Source organism: Cyrtonyx montezumae, unplaced genomic scaffold, assembly GCF_038088225.1.
Source record: "Cyrtonyx montezumae isolate F1298 unplaced genomic scaffold, pur_monq_1.0 scaffold_30, whole genome shotgun sequence".
In the NCBI taxonomy this organism is placed as follows: Eukaryota; Metazoa; Chordata; class Aves; order Galliformes; family Odontophoridae; genus Cyrtonyx; species Cyrtonyx montezumae.
Window position 1 is genome coordinate 696,867 of NW_027072035.1, and position 12,518 is coordinate 709,384.

The following is a 12,518-nucleotide window of genomic DNA, read 5'->3' on the forward strand; positions in this document are numbered from 1 at the left end:
AAATGTTTGAGGCACCCAGCTAGCCTTTTAGCATTTAAGGCAGTTTTCATTAGCAACTACCAGCACTACTTTTCTATTGCACTAATACTATTATAATTTAGCATTTTAGTATCATAGAATCATAGAATGGTTAGGGTTGGAAGGGACATTTAAAGAGATATTTCCTTTTTGAAGAAAGGCTGTTTGAAAATGATCTCTGGTGTTTTTATCTGTGAAGGGCTATTATTGTGAAGAAGTTTCTCACATATTACTGTTATTTGTTATTTCAGATTTTACATAATTCATATGGTATTCTTACAACAAGGAATACATTATATGAATCTGCCTATTATTAGTTTACTCTGTCTTCCCTGAACTGCATTTTGACCTCATAATCTCAGATGGTCTGTAACAGTTCATGTGTTAAGGTTCACATTAAGGGACTTTTCAGTCAAAGTGATGGAACTTTGTATTGGAATATTATTTCCCTGCTCTTGAATGTCAGGATTGTTTGTATTTATATGTTCAAATGGAAGTAACCTTCCACCACATCTATTGATGCAACTCTGTTGTCTGTAGCTTGCTGAAGTGTGAATACCCATAAGCATTCTTAAGACTGTTAGCTAGTTAAACCCCTCAAGTTTGGAGTGTTCTCAACATTCTCATTTTTAATGTAAAATGAAGCATTTATCTTTACTTTTACCATTGATTTCAGAGAATGCTCAAACCTCCACAAAAAAGTAAATGTGATCTGCATGTAAGAGTTGTAAAGAAAGAAAATATGTGTGTGTCTGAGAAGCAGGCTGCAAGAATGTGGTTATCATTAGTTATGACTTGATGGTCTCTAGAGGTCCCTTCCAACCCCTATAATTCTGTCATTCTGTGATTATTGTTATGTTATCTACAAGACTTCATAATATATTTATATGTATTTTGAGAGCTGAACTTGTGAGAACTCATATATGGCAATTTGGCAGTATGAGATAGGGAAGATAGTAGTAAGTGGTGTTCTCGTCATTATTTCTAATTTTATTTTTCTTCAAAATTTCCAGTGAGTATGAAAGAACTCACTTATGTGACTTGTGCTTATGTGACTCTTTCATTTTTCACGCTACCTATAGTGACAGGCAAGAGAACATTAGAAAATTACCAGGGAAAGGTCATTCTTTATTCTTGTAGAGTTAAGATGGCAAAAATCGCTCACTGTGTACCAGTGAATACAGTCTGCAAAGGAAAACTCAGTCCTTGAAACCAGGAACTGAGTGAGTAAGAGGAGAATGAAGACTATGAAGTTTACCAAAATCTTGTTGCAAAATTAGTTTGAAAATAAATTAACTCCCTGGTCTGTATTTCTTTATAAGAATGCAATTCACTGTCACTATGCCTTACCATACTCAAATTGCCAGGTTTCCAAATCACACGTACAAGTGAGGAAGAAATTTCCCTTAAGAGAAGCTACTTAGTCCTCTCTGTGAGAAACAGTCTCAAGAACTAAAGTAAAATATGTCTAATGATCACTTTTTAAAAATAGACTTGTAAATATTTCATATTACATTTTGGGTGACGTAGGGAATTTGAGATTTTTTTTTCTAAAAAAAAGATTAATATGTAACCCAAAAATAAACTTTCTGTAATAGCTACAGTCTGGTATTGTAATCATTTCTTTTTCAAAAATCTGGATAAAACATTTAACAGGATCTCTGTCTTAGATAGTAGTGTGTTAACGATTGATTGTCTCAATTATTCGATTATTTTCTCCTGGGAATGCCAGTAGAAAACATTGTTCTCATCTTTCACAATGATATATTTCTAAGGATGTTGATATTGTAAGTGCTGTAATCACATAGACAAAAAATCTATGAGGAAGATAACAACACATCTTTTAAGACTTCTTGTCCTGAGAAAAATCTGGATGTAATAAGAATAAAGGATGTAGTTTCATTAATTAATTAATGACTCAAATGCCTTTCCAGAAAATACAAATTGCATCAGTCCAAAATCAGTTTTTCTTTCTAAAAATTTGAGACTTATTTTCATAGTTCTTACTTTCGAATAACGTGTACTATGATCTGCAAATTGTGATTATTTTTGATCTGTTAAAGCCATCTTCCAGGAATAACATTCTTTTTCAGCTAGCTATCACAGATAGTATCCCAGAATAAAATTGGAAAATTGTTGGAGTTTATGTTTGAAAAGTTAATAAATGAAGAAAAACAAAGACTGATGATCAGACAAAAAAAGTTTTCTTCCAGCTTAACTGAAAAGAACGATTTTTCTACAAAGCTCTACAAAGTAGCCTAGGCAACGCTGATGTTCATAAATCCATGGGACCCGATGGAGTGCATCCACGGGTGCTGAGGGAGCTGGCAGAGGTGACTGCTGAACCGCTCTCTATCATCTTTGAGAGGTCTTGGAGAATGGGGGATGTGCCTGATGACTGGAGGATAGCCAATGTCACTGTGGTCTTCAAAAAGGGCAAGAAGGAAGATCCTGGCATTTATAGGCCAGTCAGCCTCACCTCTGTCCCTGGAAAGGTGATGGAACAGCTTGTGCTGGATGCCATCTCCCGACATTGGAAGAAAAAGAGGTTATCAGGAGTAGCCAGCATGGGTTCACCGAGGGGAGGTCATGCTTGACCAACCTGATGGCCTTCTATGATGTTGTCACTGTCTGGGTGGGTGGGGGGAGGGCGGTGGATGTAGTCTACCTTGATTTCAGCAAGGCATTTGATACTGTCCCCCATGACATCCTTATAACAAAGCTAAGGATGTGTGAGATAGATGAGTGGACAGTGAAGTGGGTTGAGAACTGGCTGACTGGCAGAGTGCAGAGGGTTGTCGTTGGCGGTGCAGAGTCCGGTTGGAGGCCTGTAACCAGCAGTGTCTCCCCAAAAAGCAATTTTTGGGGAGGATCAGCAAGAAAATAGAAATACAGTGTATTAATTTATTATTATTTTTTTATTTTTTATTTATTTATTACAGAGAAATACTGTGTTATAATTTACTTTTGTTGTTTCCTACAATTTGCTCTATTATCATCAGACTTTATATGAATCTGGCTTAGAGTGATTAATGAAGACACTTATTGAACAACTGCAATGCATTATTACTGAAATAAGTACATTTTTCTCTACTGAAGGCAAGGCTAATTAATAAGAATTTTTTACAGACAGAACTGACATCCAGTTTAACGTATCTGTCAGTGAAACTCATACATCTTTGTTTAGTCACCATACTATTTTTTCCATATTCTTTAAATATATTAGACTCCTTGCATTCATTTTTTCTTAATAGCTTTCATCATAAATACTAAAAATGATATTCACTCAGAAAATATCGTAAGCATATGGTTCTTTTATACATTATCTTATTCAGAATTATTTCAGCTTGTTAAGACTGTAATCTATAGTGTATCAAAATGGAGATATCTGAATGAAACACTCTGTGTCTTTTAAAATGTGTTGAAGGAACTTTACCAAACTGTATCTTTTAAATTTCTGCAAACGTAATGTTGTTTTATGCATAATAGCACTGCACTGAGAAGGAAATTGTGTTCTCACAGTGCACTTAACAGTTGCTGGTGCTTTTTTTTTTTAATTTATCTGCATACTAAAATTACTTCTCAGATAAATATTATACTGAGATATTTCTGAACACACTATATATGTTTCATACTAGGGCTGCTCCAAAATTAATGCCTCCTATTTTGTTACACTGTCCCACAGTGTCAGATGGTGGTGGTATGGCAGTAGAGGTTGAATCTTCCCACCAGTATTTCATTACATTTTGTTGTCATGTGGCAACTGGCAACAGAGGGGCATTCTCACAAAATGGTGTCTGAAATGGAAATGCATGTGAAGCAAAGGGGTGTCATTGAGTTCTTCCATGTGGAAAAACTGCATTCACTGACATTCATCAGTGTTTGCTGCATGTTTATGAAGGCCACTAGTGGATGTGAGCACAGTGAGGCAGTGAGTGGTGCATTTCAACAGTGGCAACAGCATCTGTAAGCCATCTTTTCTGGTGCATGTTTTTATGATCACAGTATGCAGGCTCTTGTTCATCACAGAAAAAATGCACAGCTAACAACAGTATTTTGAAGAATAGTATTTTACAGCTGGGAATTTGCTCTATCAAACAGTCTTATTGTGCTTTATGAATCTGTTGTAGTTTCCATGAAAACAAATAGGACACATTATTTTTGGAGTAACCAACATTCTAGCATCTGAGGAACACTATATGTTTTGAGATTTATGTGAAATACATTAAATATAACAAGTATTCAAAAACTTGTGTGTGCTGGATTACTGGATTACTACTGTTATTAAATTCTAGTCTGTGAAAAAATGAGTTAATTAGATCATTTCTTAGCTATTATAAATTGATTTTTCTCTATAGTATCTGTACATATTGGTACTCTTGACCATCCACAACACACCACTAAATATATAAATACCCGTTATAAAAGAAGATATTATAAGGCTCACTATCAGAAAAGCAGTTTTTGTGGAAAATGAAATAAACTTCTTGTTTTCTGATCCATAGCAGTTTTTCAACATTGTTACTCCGTACATTCTGAAACCCTACAGTTTCAGAGTGCCCTACACTCAGGCATGCCACAAATGGCAGTTTTACAGTATTAAACAGATGTATATTTTTTCACTACAGGTGAAGTGTGATCAGTACTGGCCAAGCAGAGGCACAGAAACTTACGGACTCATCCAAGTGACCCTTTTAGACACGGTTGAATTGGCAACATACTGTGTTCGTACATTTGCACTTTACAAGGTACATAATTTCTTTTTATTCTCCCTCTCTGCCTTCCCCTCTCTTCCTTTCCCTTCCCCTCTTTTCCTCTTCCCTCTTTTTCCTTATTTATCTCTACCTTCCCTCCACATACTCCCTTATTCCCTCTTTTCTTTTTATTCCTACCTTCTCCTTTTTCCTCATTCTCTTTATTCTCATCCCCTCCTTTTTCCACCACTGAACAATGAAACTGTCTTCTACTGTCAGAATATATTCTTATTCCAGCATGGAGTTTTGTAGATTAATACAGAACTCTCTTTATTCACATCCTAACTGGAAGAAGATCTATTGTGATTAGTTCCTGTGCAGTATGATTAAAGATCTTACATTGTTTTAATCATGCAATTTTGAATATAAAAAACATATTTATCTCCACACCTCCATGGCCTGAGTTCAGTTTTTCTCAGTACCAGATATGATTCAAATGGTCTTCTCTGGCATATATTTTTCCCCAAGTGTTTCTCTTAGTGGTGCTAATATCACATAAAATGGCAATTTTGTCAATTTTTTTTTTCATTTCTTAGAATGGTTCAAGTGAGAAAAGGGAAGTGAGGCAATTCCAGTTCACTGCCTGGCCTGATCATGGGGTTCCAGAACACCCAACACCATTCTTGGCTTTCCTGAGACGTGTCAAGACCTGTAACCCACCTGATGCTGGCCCGATGGTTGTGCATTGCAGGCAAGCACAGAATGTTTTTTAAGTCAAGATTATTGCTTTCTGATTTATTGCAAATCTCAATACTCTCTTCATTTGTAAAGACTTCTGAGTTTGTCTAAGAGATAATTACAGTGAAAATTAGGGAACAGAGTGTGGAAGTGACAAGTTAGATGGGCTGAAAATATTTCCTTTGGTTTGTACAAGGTGAATTATTATTAGAAAATCCGAAGTTCTGCAGAGTGAAAGGGTGACTTTAGCATATATCTGTATAGATACAAAAGTATCCATATTATTCAGATAGTAGCATGAAAACTAAGATGATCATGTTGGTTTAAGAGACTGCATACTGGAAGACGTTATGAAAAATAAAACAGGTTTTGAAATTACGACTTACATCATGTAGGAAAGTAAATAACATGAAAAATAAGTACGTTGAACTGCAACTTTTGCTGAAAATAAGTAGAAACTTTGGTCTATTTTCATTTACATGGCCTCACTTGAGAACTGTGAGGACATGGAATGGCAAAAGCCTTATGTAGAGAACATGGTAAGCTCAGTTCCCAGGAAATTAGTGCTCCGTGTTGTTTGCAACCAGCAAAACATTTGAAACACCACAAGAGATTAATTAATAAACTTTAAAAAGAGCAACATCAATTTCTCTTAAAATTCTGGTAGCACAGAAACTAAAGACAAAGAAAAGGGAAATCTTTGGAAGTCTTTGATACAAGCAAACCATCTAGAAATACGTAAAATCACACTAAAATTAGCAGCATACACTTACAAATGCTGATAGAAATAACCAGTGACCCACTCAGTCTAGAACTGTTATCATAATTAACAACTTACTGTGTTGTCCCATTCAAAGTGGATTCATAAAAATGCTGATTTTTGTGGAATTCATTTTGCCATAGAATCATAGAATAGATTTAGTTGGAAGGAACCTTAAAGATCATAGAATCATAGATGCACAAATCTTGGAAAAGATCTCCAAGATCATCCAGTCCAACTGTTCACCTACCACCAGTATTTCCCCATTAAACCATATCCCTTAGTACAACGTATAAATGTTCATTGAACACTTCCAGGAAAGGTGATTCTAACACCTCTCTGCACAGACTTTTCCAGTGCATAACCACTCTTTTGGAGGATAATTATTTTCCTAACCTCCAACCTGAATACAACCTGCTGCAACTTGAAGCCATTCCCTCTAGTTTTATCACTAGGTATGCAGGAGAAGAGGCTGACCCCCACCTTGCCACAACCTCCTTTCGGGTAGCTGCAGAGAGCTCCCCTGAGCATCCTCCTCTCTAGACAAATGAATCTCAGTTCTCTCAGCTGCTCCTCTTAAGACTTGTTCTCCTGACTCTTCACCAGCTTCATTGCCCTTTTCCAGACGCACTTCAGGGTCTTGATGTCTTTCCTGTATGGAGGGGCCCAAAACTGAACATAGTACTCAAGGTGCAGCCTCACCAGTGCTGAGTACAGAGGGACAATCACTTCCCTTCTGCTGGCAGCACTGTTTCTGATACAAGCCAGGATGTGATCGGTCCTCTTGGGCACCTGAGCACTCTGTTGGCTTATCTTTATCTGAGCATCAGCCAACACTCTCAGGTCCTTCTACAGGGTCTTCCAAATCCTCTGCCCCAGGCCTATAGCATTGCTTGGAGTTTGTTTGGTCAAAGAGCAGGACCCAGCGCTTGGTCCTGTTGAACTTCATCCCACTTGCCTCAGCCCAGTTATCCCTTTGTAGGGTCTTTCTATCCCCAGGCAGATTGATGCTTCCTGCCAATCTGGTGTAATCTGCAGACTTACTAAGAGTGTGTTCAACCCCCTTGTCTTGGTCATCAATAAAGATATTCAACAGGACTGGCCACAGCACTGAGCCCTATAGATCACCACTTATGACTGGTCATCAGTTGTATTAAATTCCATTCATTATCACTCCCTGGGCCTGTCCCTCCAGCCAGTTCTTTACCCAGCAGAGTGTACCTGTCCAAGCCACAGGCTCCCAGCTTCTCCAGGAGAATACTGTGTGAGACATGTCAAAGACTTTGCTGAAGTCTACATAGACTACATGAATAGCCTTTCTCTCATTCTCCAATTAGGTTCACTTGGGCCTGCCTTTTGAGCTCCAGGTATCTTTGATCACATCTCTTCCAAGTTAGGACTCAAAAAAAGTCTAATAAATAAGCATGATAATTTTTTTGAACTGAGTATCTGATCGCTACTCTTTACATTCTATTTGTAATTTTTCAGGTAATCTGTTTATATTTACTGAGAATTGAGTCATTTTTTTTGCAATTTGCAAAAATTGATTTTTTCAGTAAGCTTGAAATCTGTTCTCAAATTCCTTTATTAGACCAAAATCAATGGTGCGCCCTTCTTATGTCCTGGTTTCAGCACAGTCAGTCACAATCACATAATATTTGAATGTTGCTGAGCAATAACTGTGTGTCTGGGGCTGGGTGGGGAAGAACCATTGCCATGATGGTGTGTGGCCAGGAATTGCCATAGCACAGACCACATGTGGCCCACAGGTTGGACATGTCTCATAAAGCTCTCATCCCTTTACACAATAATTTAGTAACATCACAAGCAGCTGTTGCCTCAGAATTGCTTGGTCTGATTTGAAGGAAGAGGAAAAATTAGGGAGTTAATAGTTAGGGAGGAATAATTGCATGCACCAGTACAGGCTGGGAGATGACCTTTTGGAGAGGAGCTCTGTAGAGAGGGACCTGGGTGTCCTGGTGGACAACAGGTTGACCATGAGCCAGCAGTGTGCTCTCGTGGCCAAGAGGGCCAATTTTGGGATGCATTAAAAAGAGCATGGCCAGCAGGTCAAGGGAGGTGATCCTCCCCCTCTACTCTGACCTGGTGAGGCCTCACCTGGAGTCCTGTGTCCAGTTCTGGGCTCCCCAGTATAGAAAAGACAGGGATCTGTTGGAAAGAGTCTAGCGCAGGGCCACAAAGATGGTGAAGGGCCTGGAGGATCTCCCCTATGAAGAAAAGCTAAGTGAACTGGGTCTCTTTAGCCTTGAGAAAAGAAGACTGAGAGGGGATCTGATCCAGGTTTATAAATATCTGAGGTGTGGGGGACAAAGTGGTGAGGCCAGACTCTTTTCAGCAGTGTGTGGAGACAGGACAAGGGGGAACGGACAGAAACTGCAGCACAGGAGGTTCAGCATGAGTGAGTGCAAGAACTTCTTTACAGTGAGGGTGACGGAGCACTGGCAGAGCTGCACAGGGGGTTTGTGGAGTCTCCTTCTCTGGAGATATTCAAGACCTCCCTGGACGCCTACCTGTGTGACCTGGTGTAGGGAACCTGCTCTGGGAGGGGGGTTGGACTCGATGATCTCTTGAGGTCCCTTCCATACCCTATGATTCCGTGATTCTGTGATTCTGTGAAGAACAGATCTAGAAAAGGGCTGTGCTTTAATGAAAAAAAAAAATGCAGTCTTCAATTCTATGAATCTGCTTTAGAAAGGCTGTAATGTATGATCTAATGACAGTGGAGTAAGAACACTTTTCTGTTTGAAGTAGGATTAGTGCAGGCAAACAGGTGCTAATCAGATCACAATAAAATAGCACTGCAGGGTGTTCGGAGTTTTATGCCCTGGTGTTTTCAAAGTATCACAGCATAAGCTGGTTCAGTAACACACCAAAAAATTTTAACATGTGAGTGCAGTCCTGTGTGTTTGAATCTCACTTTATAATATCAGCACCAAAGAATGTATATTTAAGACACCTTGTGAAGTTTTTGTATCTACTGTTAATGCTGCTATTGCAAACTCAAAAACTTGGATTTTTTTTTTTTAATGTAACACTTCTTAAGTGACTCCATCTCTGAATGTACAAGCAGAATCAGCACAGTAAAAGCTGATTAAATTTAAAAAATTAACAACATGAAATATGTTGTATTTTGAAAGTAGAATTCTTTACTGATTTTTTGGACAGTGTTTCATAATGAGAGACTGAATGAGGCAGAGACAGAGAGAGAAGAGGGAGAGGAGACAATTATTTTACAGTTAACTGTTTCACTTTATGTCTCTCTCTTTTAAACCTGCTTAATGTGTTCTCCACATGCCTCACAAGTGCTCCTTTTCTAATCCTGGGAGTATGTAAGTTGCAGATGACTAATGATCCTTTTTCACGGTGTAGGAAAAAAATTCCTCCCTCTAAATATTTAGAAATCTTTCAAAGGAGACTGAAAAACATTAAAAGCTTTATCATTCCCTCCCTCTCCCTAATCAGAATACAACTCAGGATTTTACCTAAATTCCCTGACCAGCTGACAGCTCTGGGAGGAAAAGATAGCAAAGGCATTTTGGTATGACAAGTGTTTTAATGTCACAAATATTCTAAAATTTTTGTGCTTTACCCCCACTCCTTATCCAACAGCCACTGGGATGCTGCTATGTATTAGATTGTAGGTAGTATAATTAATATTAAGCACATGAAATTAAGAAGACTATTATTTTTCCTGTGCTGATTGCATAACATTAGCCTCATGAGTTATTAAAGATAGCCCATACATATACATATGTTGCTCTGAAAGTAATGCCTCCTACTTACTTCCATGGAAACCACAACAGATATAAAGAGCAAAATAGCACTATATAAGGCAAATTTTCAACTACAGAACAATAGTTTTCAGCATAGTCAACACTATTAGCTGTGCATTTTTACCTGTGGTGGTGACCCACTGTTTTATTGCTGTTACGACAGTGTTGTTGCTAGAAAATGTTGCCCTCAAAATCCATCTTTCATCAGCCCAAACTGTTGGAAGTCAGAAGGTGCCAATTCCAGAACATACAGCAGGCATAGAAGGACAGTCCAGCCAAGACGTGCTCAAAGCTCTTCAAACTGCTATGGGGCCTGGAGTTACCTCATTGCAAAAGAAAGGTTATCTTTTTCTCTGGACTGAGTCCAGAAGTCAAGCCTTCAGTTTAATCAGTGTTGTGATGTAGCAGTCAGAGATAATGATTTACCCATGCTTGAAATCCAGAAGAATCACCCTTTTCCTGTTCCAAAAGACAGCGCACATCCCTTTACCTGCTGAAGGCTGTGTCTTTAACCTTCTCTTCAAAAAGAGTATTCAAATGTTGCCACTTCGTGGACTGCTGTTTTCTCTCTGGCTGATGGTCATTATACCATATCTTGCCACTGGGCATGATGTGATCCAGGAAACTGTCATCTTTAGCCTTGTATTTCTACACAGTGATCTTTTTTTCCTGTGTGAGCACTCTCGGGACCCACTTGGTGCAAACTTTGTGATATTCCAACTTTGCCACCATTGTTTCCAATGTATTGAAACCAGAATGGAGCTCCGCACTCAATTCCCTGATTATAATCATTAATGTGAATGAGCTGACTGAGAATCTCTTCATTTTTTTATGTGACACCTGTGCATAGCTCTCTGAACATTGCTTGTCTTCCGCATTGCTGTTTCCACTGTTGAAACGTCACTATGCTCACATCCTCTGTTTGGTCTCCAGAAGTGTTCAGTAAGCATCTATGAATGTTGATTTTTTTCAGCATGAAAGAATTCAATTCCACACCTTTGCTTCATACTTACTTCCATGTCAGACATCATTCTGTCAGACCACTCCTCTGCTGCCATCTCTTACACAGCAACAATCATAATGGAATATTGGTGTGGAAGTTCAACCTCTATTGATATACCACCAACTTCTGCCTCTGACCTTTAGGCCAATGTAATAAAATAGGAGGCATTATTTTCTGAGCAGCCCTTAAATTTAACACTGTAATACTATTTTCTCTCTGGATGTTAGATGTAGATCATCAAGTTTCTCACTGTTTCTCAAAGGCTCAGTTCACATATAAAAATCGAGAGAAACAATAAGGCTCCTATTAGATTCCTTTCTTTTAAGAACACAGTTAAGTGACCATGCTTAATAAAAAAATAAAAAAATACAGCAATCAGTAAACTTCCATTCTTTTCTATATTTATTATCAGTTACTCCAGCCAATACAATATGTTGAGAAGTTAATTTTTTACTTCAAATTCTACATGCAATTTACACAAAATATACCAAGAGTTACAGTGTTTAATATAACTGGAGTCTAAGCTTTTTATGGAGCTGGAATTTTTGGGTATCATTTCATCAATCAAACATTAGCAGTCATTTGTCCAGCACTGTTAGGAATATTTTTGAGGAGGAGAAGGAAAATAGTACTCTGCTTCTCAGACATTATCTAGAAATCCATCACAAGATAACAGACTAGTTGAAAACCAGTTCTGCACAGAAAACCAACCTCTCCTAAAGCAAAACTAAAGCGTTCTACCTACATTACATTCTTCAGCTGGTAATTAGCAGAAAAAGAAAAAAATCTCTATTAAAATCCAGAAGCAAGCATATAACAAATAAAAGCAGTATTTCTTCATAAAGGTTCAAATAGAAACTATCTACTTCTTGTCTTTTTGATTAAATCAGTCCTACGTGTAAAAAGCCATCTTTCTTTAGAGTGTAGCCTGTAGTTCAGGGGATTATATCACCAGTGCCATGACTCAGGCTTCAATTATCTTTTGAAATCCTGAAAAGCTACTATAACTACACAGGGCAAGATATTGTTTCTGTTGAAAGTAAGAAATCTATAAAGGAATGTTGTAAATGCCATTACCAGATAGGATCACTGATCTGTCAAGACCAGTATCCTGTGTCTGACAATGACAAATGGTGGAACTTTCAGGGGAAAGTATAAAACTCCAGTATAGAGAATATTTCAGTAAGATTTCTTCCAAGCAGTGAACAACTTGTGATTAGCTTAGCCCTGATTCATAAGAATTTCTGTTCTTTCCACCTCCTTTTCCTTTAGCTACCCAGACAAACTGGTGGACTTTTATTTCTCATGTTTATGATGCACATTTTTTATAACAAAATTAAACTGCCTTATTTTTGACTTTTTTCCTGATTATTTGCTCAGATAAGAGGTCTCACTCATTTGATACATATTTACTTCTATTTTGAACACCTGTCTCTTGATTTAACTAAATGTCTTCATTTAGGTAAGAGCATTTGATAATGCTGTTTCACTTCTTACATATCTACAACTTT

The 12,518-nt window shown here is 37.9% G+C and overlaps 1 protein-coding gene across 1 annotated transcript in view; it reads left to right on the plus strand.

Moving 5' to 3' along the window:
- The window catches only part of PTPRD (protein tyrosine phosphatase receptor type D), a 568,194-nt gene that overhangs the window by 530,347 nt on the left and 25,329 nt on the right, over positions 1 to 12,518 (plus strand). Inside the window, exons 28-29 of the mRNA XM_065744335.1 lie at positions 4,647 to 4,766; positions 5,309 to 5,463. Coding sequence (XP_065600407.1) covers positions 4,647 to 4,766; positions 5,309 to 5,463 — 275 coding nt within the window. The remainder of the gene's footprint in view (positions 1 to 4,646; positions 4,767 to 5,308; positions 5,464 to 12,518) is intronic.